Source organism: Penicillium soppii, assembly GCF_028829465.1.
Source record: "Penicillium soppii strain IBT 18220 chromosome Unknown utg000004l, whole genome shotgun sequence".
NCBI classification, from domain to species: Eukaryota; Fungi; Ascomycota; class Eurotiomycetes; order Eurotiales; family Aspergillaceae; genus Penicillium; species Penicillium soppii.
The window spans coordinates 4,603,210-4,621,215 of NW_026643234.1; the positions used below are offsets into that span (position 1 = coordinate 4,603,210).

The following is an 18,006-nucleotide window of genomic DNA, read 5'->3' on the forward strand; positions in this document are numbered from 1 at the left end:
TGGCCAACGGCCCTTCACCGACAAGATGTCAGAGTCGGAGCTGGATTTGGATCAGCTATCCGATAGCGAGAGAACTGCGCTAGAGATGTATATGGCTGTGACTAGCCAAGAACCGTCGGAGGCCATCCCACTTCTACGTCGCTCAGAATGGAACGTCCAGGTTGGTTCATTACCGAAAGTTGTTCTATACGCCTGACTTAGAGCTAACTGATCCCCGCATGCTAGATTGCGATATCCAAGTTCTTTGATGGAGAAGGTCCGGATCCCTTGGAAGAGGCCCGATCAGCTATGAGCCAACCGCCTCCTCCACCTCACTCAAATCGCCGAACCCAGAATCTAATGACCGACGATTTAACGGAACGCCTGTCGCAGATGACCCGCGTCACAGACCCGGCGCCACGAGTTAACACACAATCTGGGGACCAGCCCGCTTACCGACCACCATTTATCATTGCATTACTGTTTATGCCGTTCAACCTGGTTTATCGACTACTCTGCGGTTCCCTTCGTCTGTTCGGGCGGCTCTTCCCGTTCCTCCCACGGTTATTCAACAGGACGGCAAACCCCGCGCTGGCAGGTGCCCGCCAGAATACCACCGGTCGCCGTCCGCTCGGTCCCAAGGACACCGCAGCTCGCTTCATTAGAGAGTTTGAGGAGGAGTATGAGTCGCATTCGATCCCATTCTTGGAGAATGGATACAACATGGCGTTGGAAAAGTCCCATCGCGACTTGAAATTCCTACTAGTCATCCTCTTCTCCCCAGAACATGATGATACAAGTAGCTGGGTACGGGATACTCTGTTGGCACCCGAGGTGGCAGAATTTATCAACGATCCCCAAAACAACTTACTGGTATGGGGAGGTAATGTGCGAGACTCGGAAGCATACCAAGTCTCCAACTCATTGCGCGTCACCAAATTTCCCTTCGCAGCAGTCGTTGTCCACACCCCAAATGTATCATCAACTGCCATGTCCGTGGTCGGAAGGATCCCGGGAATCACCACGCCTACAGAATTCGTGAACAAGCTCCGGGCATCCGTGACCTCGAACCAAGAACCCCTAGAGCGCATCCGATCTTCCCGTGCGGAGCAACAAGCCTCGCGCAGCCTACGCGAAGAGCAAGACTCGGCCTACGAGCGGTCGCTGGCGATCGACCGAGAACGGACCCGTCAACGCCGAGAAGCAGAAGCAGCGCGCCAACGTGAAGAACAAGAAGCCGCCGGACGCCAAGCAGCAGAAGAGCGGCGGCGCCGTGACCTCGCCCAGTGGAAGGTTTGGCGCGCGCAGTCCCTTAGCGCAGAGCCTGGGCCAGATGTCAAGGATACAGTGCGGGTTAGCGTTCGGCTTCCGTCTGGGGAGCGAATCATGCGCAAGTTTGCACCCGATGCGGATATCGAAGAGCTCTACGCGGTTGTGGACTGCTACGAGGCCTTGCAGGATGCAGATGCACCTGCGGCTAGTGAACCAGAGGGGTTCGTGCACCAATACTCATTCAGACTGGTCTCACCGATGCCTCGGGTGGTGTATCCTGTGGAAGAAGGTGGTTCAATCCGAGAAAAGATCGGCCGGGGTGGGAATTTGTTGGTGGAACCTATAGAGGATGAGGACGTAGAGGATGCAGATGATGACGAGGCTGAAATGTCTTGAATATGACTGATCAAGTGCATTTTTCGATACACCGCCAGCCCTACGTCTAGGTCCCGCTCGTTACAATGTACAACCTTGGAACGTATTTTGTATGTACTCCGTATGTAGATGAAGTTCTGATTTATGATTCCCTGCATGCTCAGGCCATAAGATGAATGAGGTCAGATTTCGTATTAGTCTGAGCTTGCATCCACGCGTTTGACCGGGGTATTCATCCTGATGGCGTCATTATCGTTGCAGCCTACTGCGGCCTGAACTCAGCCATGTCAGGTCAGGTCAATTACGGAGTACCTTGTACATAAGAACAGATAGGGCCTTGGCTAGATTCTAGACCGCCCAAAAATACCCAAGCGATCCGAGCCGACCTCCAGGGCTGGGCATTGTCAGAGTTGTTTTTCTCAACGTACGCAAAGTCCATTGTACGTTGTACACTTTTGTCAACTCGGCCGAATTCGTCCGTCTCGTATATATACATCTGTATCCCTGTATATATATATCAGCCCCAACTTGAGACACCGATTTAGATAGCGAGTGGAGATTGGAGATAAGATAATCCGTACTCCGTTACTTAAAGTTGTGTTATATTAAGTGGCTTTGAGAGTGGGCACAAAGAGAGTTGTGCGATCTAAGGAAACCCCAGGTCCCGATCCATTAGCTCCAGCGCTTGGGACCCATGAATAGCTGAGTCATGGCCCGGATGCATAATTCCCGAGCATCCGGGCCAAGATCTCCATCGGATCACGATGTTCCCGAGAACCCAAGATCTTTAATTTGTTGCTTTTACACGTATGATTTTAATTGTTTGAATTGTGTTGTATTACTATTCCCCTTTTTTTGCTTCTTAGATTGAGATGTAACTAGACCATTATTAAATACAGCTCTATGTGTAGATAAATACCTTACTTCAAATGAATGTTTCAAAAATTTAAGATTCTACAAATGGATACAACCAATTGCCGTACCCTGGCGGATTCGCCACTTTTTACGCGAATCTGAAAATTTAGATCATCAAAGCTAACCGTAAAACGAAGTAAGATAGTCCATACAAGTTGCTAATCTTGGCAACGATGAGCATGAACCGTAATCAGATAATGGAGCAATTACCAGTACCCATGTAAACTAATACACAACACAAAGTATTCAAAATGTATCCGGGTCCTCGCTAGTCCGCCCCCCGGGTTCTATTTTGACTCCCAGTCCGGACGGAATTGACCATCTTCCCTACTCCCGATTGGTTTTACCAACTTACAATCCAATCCTTTCCTTATTTTTTCGACTATACTTAACCGCATCCTTCGCTCATTGCGGTATACTCTCATTTTTTTGTCGTTTTTGATTATTCTCCGACCCTTACACACTCTCTTATATAATACATAACCCCTGTCATCCCCTAATCGGTTTGTGTGATAGCCTTCTCGATTAACAGTTGGGAACAAGCCATTTTAATCAACAACTTACATATTCGACAAGTGACTCCGCTGGGAGATCACCATGTCACTTCTCGGGACGTTTAACGCGACACCCTCCGTCGCCCAAACATCAGAGGAAAACTATGTGGCAACCATGGAGGCCCGTCGCCATGACCCCCACGCCTGCATGAGTATGAGTAATGCAAGCACAATGATTCCAGAGAACTACGAGGTCATTGATGAAGAGCATGTCGAGGAGGAAGTCCGCAGCTTAGCGCAACAACTCACCCGCCAATCAACGCGGTTCTCCGTGGCACCAGATAGGGCCGAAAACACCTTCGTCCAGACAGAGGAAGACTCGACCCTCAACCCGCACAGTGAGAACTTCAAGGCCAAGAACTGGATGAAGAATTTCCTGGCTATCAACTCCCGTCACAATGATAAGGACCTCAAGCGCGAGGCTGGCCTTGCTTTCAAAAACCTCAGCGTTCACGGCTTTGGAAGTCCTACCGATTACCAGAAAGATGTGGCAAACTCGGTCCTGCAGGTCGGTGCCTTGATTCGTTCTCTGAGTGGCACTGGCAAGCAGAAGATTCAGATTCTGCGCAACTTCGACGGCCTAGTCAAGAGCGGCGAGATGCTGGTTGTTCTCGGTCGTCCTGGATCTGGTTGCTCGACTTTCTTGAAGACCATTGCTGGAGAAATGAATGGTATCTTTAAGGATGGTGACTCTTACATGAACTACCAAGGTATCTCCGACGAGAAGATGCGCACCCAGTTCCGCGGTGAGGCCATATACACCGCCGAGACCGATGTGCATTTCCCCCAGCTTTCCGTCGGAGACACATTGAAGTTCGCTGCTCTGTCCCGTACGCCTCGCAACCGGTTGCCGGGCGTCAGTCGCGAGCAGTACGCCGAACACATGCGTGACGTCGTCATGGCCATGCTGGGTCTTACGCACACCATCAACACCCAGGTCGGTAACGACTTCATCCGTGGTGTGTCCGGTGGTGAGCGCAAGCGTGTCAGTATCGCCGAGGCTACCCTTTGTGGCAGCCCTCTTCAGTGCTGGGACAACTCCACCCGCGGTCTGGACAGTGCCAACGCCTTGGAGTTCTGTAAGACTTTGAACCTGATGTCCAAGTACGCCGGTTCAACCTGTGCCGTGGCTATCTACCAGGCCTCCCAGAGCGCCTACGACGTCTTCGACAAGGTCACCGTTCTGTACGAAGGCCGACAGATATACTTCGGTCGCACTACCGAAGCTAAGGAGTTCTTCACCAACTTGGGCTTTGAGTGCCCCGAACGCCAAACTACCGCCGATTTCCTAACTTCGCTCACCAGTCCCGCTGAGCGCATTGTCAAGTCTGGCTACGAAAAGGTGGCCCCCCGTACCCCTGACGATTTCGCCGCTGCCTGGAAGAGAAGTGAGGCCTACAAGGAGCTCCAGCGTGAAATCGCCGAGTACGATGAGCAGTACCCTATTGGCGGCGCTTCTATGCAGAAGTTTGTCGACTCTCGTAAGGCTATGCAGTCGAAGAACCAGCGCGTCAAGTCCCCCTACACGATGTCTGTCGTCGAGCAGGTCGATCTCTGTGTTCGCCGTGGATTCCAGCGTTTGAAGGGTGATGCCAGTTTGTCCACTTCTGCACTGATTGGAAATTTCATCATGGCCCTGATTATCGGATCCGTCTTCTATCAACTGCCGGAAGATGTGACCAGTTTCTACTCACGTGGTGCCCTTCTCTTCTTCGCTGTCCTGCTCAACGCCTTCTCCAGTGCTCTGGAAATTTTGACTCTCTACGCCCAACGCCCTATCGTCGAAAAGCAAGCCCGGTACGCCATGTATCACCCATTCGCCGAGGCCATCGCCTCGATGCTGTGTGACATGCCATACAAGCTCCTCAACTCGATTACTTTCAACGTACCGCTTTACTTCATGACCCGTCTGCGCCAGACACCCGGTGCCTTCTTCACGTTCCTCCTCTTCTCTGTCGTGACTACCTTGACCATGTCAATGGTGTTCCGTACCATTGCTGCTACCTCGCGGACCCTGTCTCAGGCCCTGGTGCCCGCCGCCATCCTGATCCTCGGTCTGGTTATCTACACTGGTTTCACCATTCCCACCCGCAACATGCTTGGCTGGTCTCGCTGGATGAACTACATCGACCCGATTGCTTACGGTTTCGAGTCTTTGATTGTGAACGAGTTCCACGGCCGGGATTTCCCCTGCCCCGCGTCTAGTATGATCCCGGCTGGACCCACATACAAGGACGTTGGTTCTCTCAACCATATTTGCTCACAGAAAGGAGCCAAGCCTGGCATGAATTTCATTAACGGCGATGACTACTTTATTGATAGTTTCCAGTATGCCAACAGCCACAAGTGGAGGAACTTGGGTATTATGTTCGGATTCATGATCTTCTTCATGGCCACCTACCTCATTGGTACTGAGTACATCTCCGAGTCCAAGTCCAAGGGTGAGGTTCTGCTGTTCCGTCGCGGCCAAACCCCCAAGAAGACCGGTGGCTCTGATGATGATATCGAGATGACTACCATGACCCCCACCGACAAGAAGGATGGCGCCGACGAGCCAACAACTGCTGCAATTCAAAGACAAACCGCCGTCTTCCACTGGCAAGATGTGTGCTACGACATCAATATCAAGAAGGAGGAACGTCGCATTCTAGACCACGTTGACGGCTGGGTCAAGCCTGGGACCTGCACTGCCCTCATGGGTGTTTCTGGAGCTGGCAAAACCACTCTTCTGGATGTCCTTGCCACGCGTGTGACAATGGGTGTTGTCTCCGGTGAAATGCTGGTCGACGGTCGCCCTCGCGACCAGTCCTTCCAGCGGAAGACCGGTTACGTCCAGCAACAAGATCTCCACCTGCACACCACGACCGTCCGCGAGGCTCTCCGCTTCAGTGCTGTCCTCCGTCAACCCGCCCACGTCTCCCACCAGGAGAAGCTCGACTATGTCGAGGAATGTATCAAGCTCCTTGGAATGGAATCCTACGCGGATGCCGTTGTCGGTGTCCCCGGTGAAGGTCTTAACGTCGAGCAGCGCAAGCGTCTCACCATCGGTGTCGAGCTCGCTGCTAAGCCCCAGTTGCTCCTGTTCTTGGACGAGCCCACCTCCGGTCTTGACTCTCAGACTTCTTGGTCGATTTTGGATCTCATCGATACCCTCACTAAGCACGGCCAGGCTATTCTCTGCACTATCCACCAGCCCTCTGCCATGCTCTTCCAGCGTTTCGATCGTCTGCTCTTCCTCGCCAGAGGAGGTAAGACCGTATACTTCGGAGAAATCGGTGAAAAGTCCTCTACTCTCTCCGACTACTTCGAGCGCAACGGTGCCCCAAAGCTATCTCCCGAAGCTAACCCGGCCGAGTGGATGCTGGAAGTCATTGGAGCCGCCCCCGGATCCCACAGTGATGTCGACTGGCCTGCCGTCTGGCGCGAGAGCCCCGAGCGCCGAGAAGTCCACAACCACCTTGCCGAACTCAAGTCCAGCCTCTCCCTCAAGCCCGTCGCCACAAACGACAACGATCCCGCCGGCTTCCAGGAGTTCGCCGCGCCTTTCTCCGTCCAGCTCTGGCAGTGTCTTGTCCGCGTCTTCAGTCAGTACTGGCGCACCCCGGTCTACATCTACTCCAAGATTGCGCTGTGCTCCCTCACAGCCCTGTACATCGGCTTCTCCTTCTTCCACGCCCAGAACAGTATCCAAGGTCTCCAAAACCAGATGTTCAGTATTTTCATGCTGATGACCATCTTCGGTAACCTGGTGCAGCAAATCATGCCTCACTTCGTCACCCAGCGCTCCCTCTACGAAGTCCGCGAACGCCCCTCAAAGTCCTACTCCTGGCAAGCCTTCATGGCCGCAAACATCCTCGTCGAGCTCCCCTGGAACACCCTCATGTCCCTCCTCATCTTCGTGTGCTGGTACTACCCGATCGGGCTGTACCGCAACACCGAGCTAACGCACGACCTGCACGAGCGCGGCGCCCTCATGTTCCTCCTAATCTGGACCTTCCTCCTCTTCACCTCGACCTTCGCCCACATGGTAATCGCCGGCATCGAGCTCGCCGAAACAGGAGGCAACCTCGCCAACCTGATTTTCTCCCTCTGCCTCATCTTCTGCGGTGTTCTCGCAACCCCAGCCAACATGCCCGGCTTCTGGATATTCATGTACCGTGTCTCGCCATTCACATACCTCGTCTCCGCAATGCTGTCAACCGGTACCTCCGGCGCTCCCGTCGTTTGCGAAGACATCGAGCTGCTCAAGTTCCAGCCTGTAGACGGCAAGACCTGCGGCGAGTACATGCATGATTACATTTACGGGACCGCGACATCACTCGCCGGCGGCGGATACCTCACGGACGCCAATGCTACCTCGGAGTGTTCGTTCTGCAGTATTGCCGAGACGGACGTTTTCCTCGCCAGCGTCAGCTCGTACTACAAGGATGCGTGGAGGAACTTCGGGCTCATGTGGGCTTTCATTATTTTCAATATCTTCGGTGCGGTGTTTATTTACTGGCTTGCGCGTGTTCCTAAGGGATCCCGCAGCAAGAAGCAGAAGACTGCTTGAATCTGATTTGCACAATTCGAACGGTTGACTCGGTCCTGGTTAGCACTTCCCCAAAACGAGACTGCTCTGCGTCTCTTCTCTTCTTCTATTTTTTTTGGTGTTCTGGAGGATGCAGTGTTGCTCCCCATATTTTTACCTTTGTATTTCACTTCTTTCTTCCTTCTTTGTGAATTTTATTTCCGCCCCAGGTGGAATGTGCATTATATTGCGACGGCCTTGAGAGCTTGCAGACATCTTGCTTTTGGCTTGGGTTTTTTGCCTTCTGGCTACTTATACATACTATACACTGTCTTGCTACGGGGATGCTCTAGATAATAAATTAGAATAGAGCCTCTCGGTCAAAATTTACGAACAATTACAATCATTTCCGCCTAACAACTACCGTCACATACTTCTCGTACCTACAAGAGCCGAAGCAATTTTCTCAAGAGCATGATTGATATGTAGAAAAAGGCCCCAAAATAGTACTATACAAAGTCAATATTACGCTTAAATCACTAATGCAACCACCAAACGCTGACTAAAAAGCAAAGCACAAACAAATCACCACGTAAAAGCCTCCTCCGTAAAATCAACCACAGCACCTCTCCCAATCCTCTCCCTAGCAGCAGCACGCACCTCATCCGCAAAAGCACCAGGCCCACAAACACTCACCAGCGCGGCGCCAACACGCCCCGGCAAAATCTCATCAAGCACCACATCAGGCCGACACCTTCCAGAATGCATCAGCACACTCGCCGAGGGACTGACGATGTCTGCAGCCTTTCGCGGCTTCGAGACAAAAAGCTTGACGGTGAGGATGTCGCGGCGGCCAGGCAGACGCAGGATCTGGTCCATGAACGTGCTTACCCATGAGAGGTGATCTGTTGAGCGGACGGACCAGATGAGGTAGATGCGGCGGGTGGCAGCTGTGCTGTCGTGGGATTGTTTGAGGAGTTCGCGCGTGTACAGCAGGTGGTGGGTTATACCTGCACCGGCGGAGAAGAGGATTGTTGTGCCATAGCTTTGGGGGTTGGAGGGGTGGGAGCCGTAGGGGCCTTCTATGAAGCCGGCTATGGTGAGGGATTTGGAGGGTGAGGCGTTGGCGAGGTTGTACAGGCGGCGGGTCATGCCTTTTTGGGCGCCAATTATGAGCGAGACTTGGGTTTTGAGGGCGCTTGTTGGGGTGCTTTGTTTTTCTAGATCGGTGTATTGTTTGCTTTGCGTGGTTGGGGCTGTCAGGGTGGATAGTGTGTCTTCAGCCCAGGCTATTGAGAAGGGGTGGGACATCCACCAGGATATTGAGGGAATGTAGGCGAAGACGTGGCAGCCTGGTTGGATGGGGATGCGTTTTGGGAGGTGGAAGGTCACGCGGCATGCTTCGCCGGGGAGGGCTTGGACGGTCATTGTTGTTGTGCCGCCTGTTGAAACGTTGAGGTGGAGGAGGCGGATGAGACGGGCTGAGCGTTCGAAGATCCATATTGTTGCGATGGCGTGGGCCCAGCTTCGTTGGGGGAGACTGTCTAGCTTGAGGTGCATATAGACGCCCAGGAAGGCGAGGACGGCTGCCAGCTGGTGGAGGTGCAGGAAGGTCTCGTAGAATGCGTGCCGGATTGGGGAGGGCGAGTGCATGCATAGGAAGATCATTGCGACGGTGCCGACTAGTCCCCAAGCGAAGAAGGGCGTTGTTCGGACGCGGGTTAGCATGTGCGCAAAGTCTTGCTCATCGCAGGCGTTGACAGCCCATGCGGCTGTGTGGACGACTGATTCAAGGACGACCATACGGCCCAACCAGCGGTGCAGAAGGTTGTATGTGTCGAAGCTGATGTGCAGGATTGAAATCAGAGGGTTGTTACGGCCGGCGAGGAGGAAAAGAGGGACCATGTTGAGGGTGGCCAGCGTCCCGGATCGCCCGCGAAGCTCAGCTACCAGGGCTGCTTTGTGGTTGACACTGTAGTCCAAGATCACACAGTATGCGACCTGGCTGGCGAAGTATAGGACAACCAGGATGGTCTGCAACCGCGAGGGCAAGGTACCGACATTGACGACAGAGGAAAGCTGCAATTCTCGATTGTGTCTCTTCTTGCCTAGTGGGGCGTAGAGGAAGTGTTTCTTCATATTGGGCCACCATGATGAGTGTTCTTGGGACCAGAAGGTCTGCTGTTTCTTGTTTGCGCCGCAGGCGGTGATTTGGCGTAGCCAGGCATGACTGATCTGGGCTATCCGGCCACAGAATAAAGCGACAGCCAAGAAGGCGAGTGAAGAGTAGATGATGCGAGTAATGATCACATCGCGAGGAACGTCCACTCCACCCAGTCCTCTGGAGTATTCATATATGTATGTAGCGTCTGATGCATAGCCTCGTGCCGCGATATGCGAAGAAGCTGCTGCCATTGAATACACAAAGATTCGATACAGGGATGTTGTCTCGAGAGATGAGATGTGTATCAAGTTCCGATAGAGGGTTGTTTCAAGCCGCTCAACGGCTGTGGAGATTGAGATGATTGATATGAGATGATTGCGGGGCTTCGAAGTCGAAGACGGAGAAGAATAAATTCCAAACAGGGCCAACAGGGCAGTCGCGAGAGTATAGATAGGAGCCCTTTTTTGGTGCGAAACAAAGACAAAGTGTCAGAATAGGAACATTGTATCAAACAATGAACAATAAGGATTGTATCAAATGAGCCCTGAATAGGAGGTTTCAAGGTCAACCGGCCAGGTCAATAAAGAGATCAAAATAACAGATAGCAACGGGAGATCTCTAAGAATTTGAGAGCAATTAGAACGTCACCAGGAATCGGGTTGAGGGAAAACTCACCAGGAATGCCACCAAGGGATGAATACACGATTTGAACACCTTTTTTGTGCCTCTATACAGGCTCTATGTAGGGTTTTTCTTCAGAGAATCTTTTCAAATAAAACACAGGGAACAATGCACATGCATATAGACAAAGTCGATGTCAAGATCACAGAAAGTCCCAAAAATCAAAGAAAGTGTATGCGATCAACGCATTGTCGAAACCAGCGATGGAAGCCAAGAGAAAAGAATGAAATGGAAAAAATAGAAGCGAAAGCTCTGACATCCAGTTCGGCGGCTGCAGGAGTTTTAAAAGAAATCGAACTGTTGCACCGAGAGGTCCGACATGTCAGGTTGGACGAGATCCCCTCTATGGTCTGATTAGCAATTAGATATGTATTCAAGGCGTTTAGATTGCTGGAGCCTATCGGCAGGACTCCTTTTCAGATTCCAAGCACGCCGGTGTTTCCAACAAGTTCAGGGACCCTTTAAATGGACACTGTGATTTGCTGGTGATCATCCTTGCATGTCCAGCCTGGCCGGCGTCACGCCAATGCTTGGACGGAAGGCCCTGGTTCATTTCAGATTTGCCATGAGGGGCATAAAGGGGACAATATTAATTAATTCGCAAGAGGTTTCGTAAAAGGATCCATCGCGACTCCATTTTTAGCTGTCATACGCTGTATCGTCCCTTATAGGTGTCTCTTGGGTGGTCCGACATTAGCTTTGTTTAGGTGTTTCAAGTTTTGAAGTTGTGCACAACTGATCACTTTTTTGGGCGGTTGAAACTTGTGGCGCACCCACTGCATCATATTGTGGCTTCGACTTACACTCACTTAACACATGCATAATAGGTAGATAGTAACCAATAGCCCAGTATAATAAAAATATAGGGGGATGCAACGACCATAGTTAGTCAAGTTTAATATAATTTATATACACGCTAGATCCATTCTCAAACATTGGTTGTGGTGTTTACCGACCCATCCATCCACCATCCACAGTAAGAATTTCACCAGAGACATAACCACTAGCCCGACTAGCCAAAAAAACCACCGCACCCTTGAAGTCCTCAGGAGACCCCCAACGGCCAGCGGGAATACGTGCCATAATAGCAGTATTGCGGTTAGAGTCGTTAATCAGAGCTGTGTTCATATCAGTAGCGATATATCCAGGTGCAATCGCATTGACATTAATTCCCTTGGAGATCCACTCGTTCGAGAGCGCCTTGGTCAACTGCCCGATACCACCTTTGGACGCCGCATAGGCGGGGACGGTAATCCCACCCTGGAAGGTGAGTAGCGAGGCAACGTTGATGATGGAGCCTCGGCGGCCGGAGGGAAACTCGGAGGCGTCACGGGCTAGTAGGTAGGCGCCGAATTCTCGGCACAAAGCAAAGACGGAGGAGAGGTTCACTTCTAGTACCTGTGGGTAAAATTCCACGAATTAGAAATGGTTCGATATGCTAAATTGTTTCTATTTCTGGAATTTTAGTGCAACTCACCTCGTCCCAGTCTTCGTCGGGGAATTGCTCGCTCGGGTGTCGCCGTTGGATGCCTGCGCAGTTCACCAGAATCTGCGGCTTGAGCCCTTGACTGGTCAATGCGGGCACGATGTTTTTGACGGCTTTCCGATCTCCCAGTTCGGCGACGTGGATCCACGCTTTACGACCGAGACGATTGATAATCTCGTCTTTGGTTGATGTGTTGGTGTCATCTCTCTGCTGGGTGTTAGTTGCTGTGCCCTGTTATCTGTTTGTGCTTCTTACCTGAACCAAGATAATATCGGCACCGGCTTCGGCCAAAGCAAAGGCCATGGCTTGGCCGATACCTCGAGTTCCGCCGGTGACGAGGGCGGTTGTCCCGCTGAGGGAGAAGAGGCTCATTACATCTGCCATTGTGAAGTATGCAATATAAAACTGTATTAATTGAATGCGAGAGTACTGAAGGAAATCAAAATACTAAATAGAAATTGTGAAGTACAGAAACAAATGGAATTGACCCCAATGACGCGGGGTTAATCCGATACGGCAATTCCTACAGCCGGGTCAATAGCCGGTCGGGGATTGAGGTATTTTCTCCAGTTATTTCTTGGTTTGTTAGTTACGTATATGTATATTGATTTAATTTTAACTATATATCGATATGCAGGATAAAATTGGTGCATTCGAAAGATATCAGACAAAATTATACATGGGGAAAAGTGTACAGTAAATGTACAGTAAATGTAGAGACATGTAGAGACATGTACTCCGTAGAGAGGGAAAACATAAGCGCAACAAACTTCCCCCACAACCTGAGCTCCTCCAGATGAGTAAGGGCTGGACCTAGCTTTTGTGGGGACGCCTCCAAGGCTCTTTTTTGTATTCTCCAGTGCTCCTCCCCAATGCTTCGTTTTTACAAACATGGAGGAAGAATCCCCAACAGAAAGCGCGCGGCGCGATATCGCCAAGCGAGTATCTCGAGCCTGTTTGCATTGCCGACAGCGTAAATCTAGATGTGACCTGTAAGCCCTTTTATCTGATTCTATTCATCAGTATAACTTTCCCCGGATCTACATTCCAGCGCTAACCCATACACAGAGACAGCAACGGCACAGGCAAACCGCCATGCCAGCGCTGCGTTCGTGAAAACCGCGAATGCGTCCTCGGCGGCTCTAATCGCGGAGGTCGTCGAATCCGAAAGAACAAAATCCAAAATTTTACACCGGCCACAAACACCTCGCCAAGCAAAGACTCCGACGCTTCAAGTCCGTCTAATTCCGAAAATCGTCAACAGTCAGCCTCCTACCCCGGCCCGGTGGTCTTCCTACCACCGAACCCGCCAGCGCCAGCGCAAGCATCCGTAGATGAAGACGACACCTCCATAGGCTCTGTCCCACGCAATCCATCAGATGCCTGGCAGTGTCTAACCGGGATCGCAACGCACGCCCCAACCGAGCCCCGCGAGGCCCGCTCAGACTCAACCAGCTTCCCAGCATACACGAACCTGCGCAACAGCGTCGTGTCTGAATTCAGCAATCCAACCACAGGCATCAGAGCCTACAGACTGGTGCAGTCGAGATCCCTCGACCCGGAAACCGTCTGGCAGCTGGTCTCCCGCTACGCAGAGAACTTCCACCCGTACCTCCCGCTCGTGCCGAGGAAGTACTTCGCCCGCGCGGCACTAGACGCCTTCGCAAGCTCGGAGAAACACCTGCTCACCGCCGTCCTCACAATCGCCTCCAAGGACCTGGTCGACCAGCCCGAGATCCACGAGTACTGCTCGAAATACATGCACGAACTGATCTCCGGCATAGCCGCCGGTGCGGAATGCGACGTCGAAGCTGTCGAGGCGCTGCTTCTTCTTGCGGAATGGGAGCCGCAGGGTCTACGCCCGCGCATTGAGCGCGTCGGCCGAGGGGAGGAAGACCGCGCGGCGTGGATGCATGTTGGGCTTGCGCTGCGCTCGGGCTATTTCATTGGTATGGATAGGACTTCTTTCCGGGGTGATCCGTTCGGCGACCAGGAGGGGGAGGCGAGGAGGCGGTTGGCGTGGGCTAGTTGTTATGTTTCTGATCGGTTGATTTCTGTGCGGATTGGGAGGGCGTTTTGGTCGCGTGGGCCTGGGCCTATGACTGGTCTTGTTAGTCAGGATTTTCCTTCGCTGCAGCCTGCTAAAGAGGGAGACGAGGATTATTCGAAGATTTTCCAGGCTATGCTTGATCTTACACAGCTTTATGGGAATGTTCATGAGGTCTTGTATTCGGGGATGAGAACTAGTAATCAGATGATGTTGATGGGGGATTATGTTAAGTATGTGGATGATTTCCGACTGGCGATCTTGAGGTGGAAGTCGCTTTGGGGCTCGTTGGATTGTGAGTTTGTTCTTTGGCTCTCTTTGTTGCGTTTTGGGTACTAACATGTTTAGGCTCACCACCCATGCGGGCGACTCTGCAGTTATCTTATGAGTATCTACGTCTATATACGACTGCTTTTGCATTCCAGGCGGCTATTTCTCAATCCCTGGCCAGACCCAAGACTGATGCAAAAGGTCAACGAGAACAGCTGCGATCGACTTTTAAAAACGTCGCCTCAATGCAGGATTCGCGGTTCATCTATGAGTCCGTTGATGCGGCGAAGTCTTACTTGACCATTCTGGTGGACTTGGTAGATCCGGAGAAACATCTACATTTCATGCCTCTCCGCTTCTATTTGTATGGAATCTACTCTGCGGTTTTTCTTTACAAGGTAAGAGTCTGCGCGATCTATATTGTTATATTCACCCTTTTTTGGACCCTCTGACCATAATACAGGCCCGTTCCTTTGGCATGATGGTCCCTTCAGAAGAAGCGAAGGTCCAAGGCTTGGTGGTCCGAACTACTGAAGTCCTCAAACAAGCAAGCGCCGGCACCGATGATGTCGGATCACGCTATGCTCGTCTCCTAGAGCTTTTGTGGAAAGCCAAACCAACGAATCCACCCACAGAATCACAAACAAATAGCGACTTCCCAATGCAAACAGCCCTTCCTAACCCCGTCGCAGACCCCTACATGCAATTCAGCCCAGCGAACGACTTCTCGTGGCTGGACCTGGAAGCTGTAGGGGATTATGTCTCCGGGGACCAAATTTCCGGAGGGCTCTTGGGGCTCGATGCCTTCCAGAATTCATCCGATATGTACCAAGCAGGCCAAGACCGATCGCAGTCCTGGCAACCATCTACCTGGATGGGTGATATGAGCAGTAATCTTCTGTTCTAGGAAATTGTGCGAGTCTTGTAATACACTTTTTACCCCCACACCGGTCGACGGCAAATGATGCGGGGCTGCGGGGGCACACCTCGGAGATTGCCCCGAGGGGTAGCCGTGGCCGCCCTTTCCATTGCTTTGAACTTGGACGAGCTGGTACCTGCCTTTGCATTGCTTGTCACAGCTCAACTTCAATTCAAATCGCATCATGTCCCTCAATGAGATCAAGGGTCGGCTTGCCCTCATCACCGGCGCATCGGGAGGGTGAGTTAGCATCATCTTACCCCAATCCCGAAAATAATGCTAAAATTTGTGCTTAGAATCGGGGCAGCCTGCTCACACCAGCTTGCCCAACATGGAGTCCATCTCGCATTAACATACGCGACCAATCTAACCGCCATGAATGCGCTGGTGGCCGAATTGCAGAGCAAATACGCCGAGAACAAGCTCCGCATCTCGATCCACAAGGTGGACGTCGGCTCTGCTGACGATATTGAGACAATGTTTCAGCAAATCGACACAGAGCACGGCCATCGACCTGATATCCTGGTGTCGAATGCCGGTTACGGAAAACGAGTACCCAATATTTGGGACTGCACCCTTGAGGAATTCGACTACACTCTCCAAGTCAATCTGCGCGCATCTTTCATTTTGGTCAAGGGTGTTGTAGAGCGCATGAAGAGCCAGAATTGGGGCCGTATTGTGTTTATGTCCTCGATTGCTGCTCAAGGCGGAGGTATCAATGGATGCCGTATGTGATTTTTTTTTAATTCTTCCTGCGACACTGGCTAACTCTGTCCTCCTCAAGATTACGCCGCCTCCAAAGGTGGCTTGACCGGCATGATGAAAAACCTTTCTACCCGCCTGGCTGAGTTCAATATCAGTGTTAATGATGTCGCTCCTGCCATGATCGGGGACACCGGGATGATTCCTAATGCTGCGGCTATTCCTGAGGTGGCGGCTGGTATTCCCATTGGTCGTCTTGGGACGCCCGAAGAGACGGCTAATGTTGTGACTATGCTTGTGAAAACGGGCTACATGACTGGCCAGAGTCTTTTGCTGGCTGGAGGCTTAAAATGAGCATCTAGCTATCCTAGCAAATTGTTGTAGCGAGTTATTCAACGCCTTCTATACGAGTCTATGATATTACCAAATTTGAACACAGTTTATTATCTTGGTTCATTCTTATGTATAGAACTAGCACTATATCTTCTTCAACATATACATATTTTGTTCTATTTTCACAATCGGGTATTTCAATCATCATCACCGTCATCAATTAAGACTCAACTCTCACAGAGAGCCATTCGAGTCCCGTCTGTTCTCAATAATGACCTTGACAACAGGATTTCCTTCCTCATCAACTCCGGCGCCGGCAAGCGTGAATGCTCGCTCGCCCTCCTCAAGCTTCAGTCTATGCGTAACAACCTTTTCCTCCACACTCTTCATCTTCCCACTCGCCAACAGCGCAATAGCAGCAGGATACGCATGTCCATCATACCGGAAGACGCCAATGATATCAACCTCCCGTAGCGCCGCAGCACCAACAGGCAACGTCTGGATAGGATTCCCCATACCAATCTGCACCAGCACACCACCAGGCGCACTAGCATAAATACCCGCCTGAACACAAGCCGGCACACCAGTACAATCATAAACGCGACTGAAGCCCGGAACAAGCAGACCGCGCTCCGACTTCGCCGCCTCCGTCAAAACACCCGCTACCCGCTGCGCATTCTCAAGCGCATACGCCGTCTGCTCCGCAACCGGTGCATCCTTAGCAGGAGGCGGGCTCTCTGCCCGCGGAATAAGTACAGTCTTCAGTCCAAGCCCCATAGACTCCGCAATCGCCAACCGCCGCGCATCAATATCCGCAACCACAATCGTCGAGAAGCTCTCGCTAACAGCCAGCGCCCCAGCAAGTAAGAGCCCAATAGCGCCCGCGCCAAAAACCAGCGCAGCAGTCTCCTCCCCAGCAGCAGCGTTCATAGCGACCTCCTCAGCGCTGGGCGGCCTCGACCGCCGCACAGCATGCAGCGTTACAGCGAGCGGCTCAACAAGCGCACCGCCGGCGTCCGACACGCTGTCCGGCAGTGCGTGGCACATATCAGCTGGGTGATTCGTGCGGTCCATGAGCGTGCCGTCCAGATGAGGGAACTGCTTCGCCGAGCTACGGAACTGCATCGCCTTACAGATGTTGTAGCGGCCTTGCTTGCAGAGCGCGCAGGCGCGGCACGGAAGGCCGACTTCCAGCGCAACGCGGTCGCCAACTTTCAGACTTGAGACACCGGCGCCGGTGGCGGTTACGATGCCGGCGGACTCGTGGCCGAGGCACATTGGGCTGCGTACGACGAAGTCGCCGTTACGACCGTGGTTGTAGTAGTGCAGGTCTGAGCCGCAGAGGCCGGTTGCGCGGATGGAGACTTGGACATTTTGTGGGGTTGGAGGTGCGAGAGCGCGTTGTTCCTGGGTTTGTTGTTAGGGTGTTTTTATGTATTTTTTATTGTTTGGGTGTGTTTGCTTACCAGGCGGAGGTCCTTTGCGCCGTGGAGGACGAGGGCGGTGGTGGTTGTGTCTGCCATGATGGGTATTATGTGTAGAGTGTTAACTTTTTGGAGCTAACGACAGTGAAGAAGAGAAGAATTGAAATTGGGAGGAGCTTGAAGTACTAATTTCCGGAAGTTGTCATGAATCCGAACGGCATTTGCACTTCGTCATTCCCCTCAATTTAGTCTCCACTACAGTCTCGTGGGGGAATTCAGCTGCCCGGAGGTGCTCCGCTGTCGGTGTTTGAACAATTAAGGGTAACTTCATTACCCGACGTGGGGGTAAGTGTTTTTGCGTGTTAACAAAGACGA

General features: G+C 51.9%; 7 protein-coding genes across 7 annotated transcripts; 4 read left to right on the top strand and 3 right to left on the bottom strand.

The window, feature by feature from the left end:
* Nucleotides 1-25: 25 nt before the first annotated feature.
* Nucleotides 26-1,647, top strand: N7529_005162 (clathrin-mediated endocytosis regulator UBX3; the record flags this gene model as incomplete). Its single annotated transcript, XM_057240689.1, has 2 exons — nucleotides 26-160; nucleotides 226-1,647. The coding sequence occupies 2 exons, from the start codon at nucleotides 26-28 to the stop codon at nucleotides 1,645-1,647; spliced, it is 1,557 nt and encodes a 518-aa protein (XP_057099984.1).
* Nucleotides 1,648-3,138: 1,491 nt separating this feature from the next.
* On the top strand, nucleotides 3,139-7,647 carry N7529_005163 (pleiotropic drug resistance family ABC transporter; the record flags this gene model as incomplete). The annotated part of the gene is made up of 1 exon (XM_057240690.1): nucleotides 3,139-7,647. One exon carries the CDS (start codon nucleotides 3,139-3,141, stop codon nucleotides 7,645-7,647), a length of 4,509 nt encoding a protein of 1,502 aa, XP_057099985.1.
* Nucleotides 7,648-8,190: 543 nt separating this feature from the next.
* Nucleotides 8,191-10,020, bottom strand: N7529_005164 (ferric reductase family protein; the record flags this gene model as incomplete). Its single annotated transcript, XM_057240691.1, has 1 exon — nucleotides 8,191-10,020. One exon carries the CDS (start codon nucleotides 10,018-10,020, stop codon nucleotides 8,191-8,193), a length of 1,830 nt encoding a protein of 609 aa, XP_057099986.1.
* Nucleotides 10,021-11,398: 1,378 nt separating this feature from the next.
* Nucleotides 11,399-12,320, bottom strand: N7529_005165 (putative 2-deoxy-D-gluconate 3-dehydrogenase; the record flags this gene model as incomplete). The annotated part of the gene is made up of 3 exons (XM_057240692.1): nucleotides 11,399-11,848; nucleotides 11,928-12,143; nucleotides 12,192-12,320. 3 exons carry the CDS (start codon nucleotides 12,318-12,320, stop codon nucleotides 11,399-11,401), a joined length of 795 nt encoding a protein of 264 aa, XP_057099987.1.
* A 507-nt stretch (nucleotides 12,321-12,827) lies between these two features.
* On the top strand, nucleotides 12,828-15,160 carry N7529_005166 (uncharacterized protein; the record flags this gene model as incomplete). Its single annotated transcript, XM_057240693.1, has 4 exons — nucleotides 12,828-12,928; nucleotides 13,005-14,278; nucleotides 14,332-14,651; nucleotides 14,717-15,160. 4 exons carry the CDS (start codon nucleotides 12,828-12,830, stop codon nucleotides 15,158-15,160), a joined length of 2,139 nt encoding a protein of 712 aa, XP_057099988.1.
* Nucleotides 15,161-15,356: 196 nt separating this feature from the next.
* N7529_005167 (SDR family NAD(P)-dependent oxidoreductase) lies at nucleotides 15,357-16,228 on the top strand (the record flags this gene model as incomplete). Its single annotated transcript, XM_057240694.1, has 3 exons — nucleotides 15,357-15,412; nucleotides 15,469-15,899; nucleotides 15,957-16,228. The coding sequence occupies 3 exons, from the start codon at nucleotides 15,357-15,359 to the stop codon at nucleotides 16,226-16,228; spliced, it is 759 nt and encodes a 252-aa protein (XP_057099989.1).
* A 213-nt stretch (nucleotides 16,229-16,441) lies between these two features.
* Nucleotides 16,442-17,730, bottom strand: N7529_005168 (NAD(P)-dependent alcohol dehydrogenase; the record flags this gene model as incomplete). Its single annotated transcript, XM_057240695.1, has 2 exons — nucleotides 16,442-17,614; nucleotides 17,674-17,730. 2 exons carry the CDS (start codon nucleotides 17,728-17,730, stop codon nucleotides 16,442-16,444), a joined length of 1,230 nt encoding a protein of 409 aa, XP_057099990.1.
* Nucleotides 17,731-18,006: the final 276 nt, after the last annotated feature.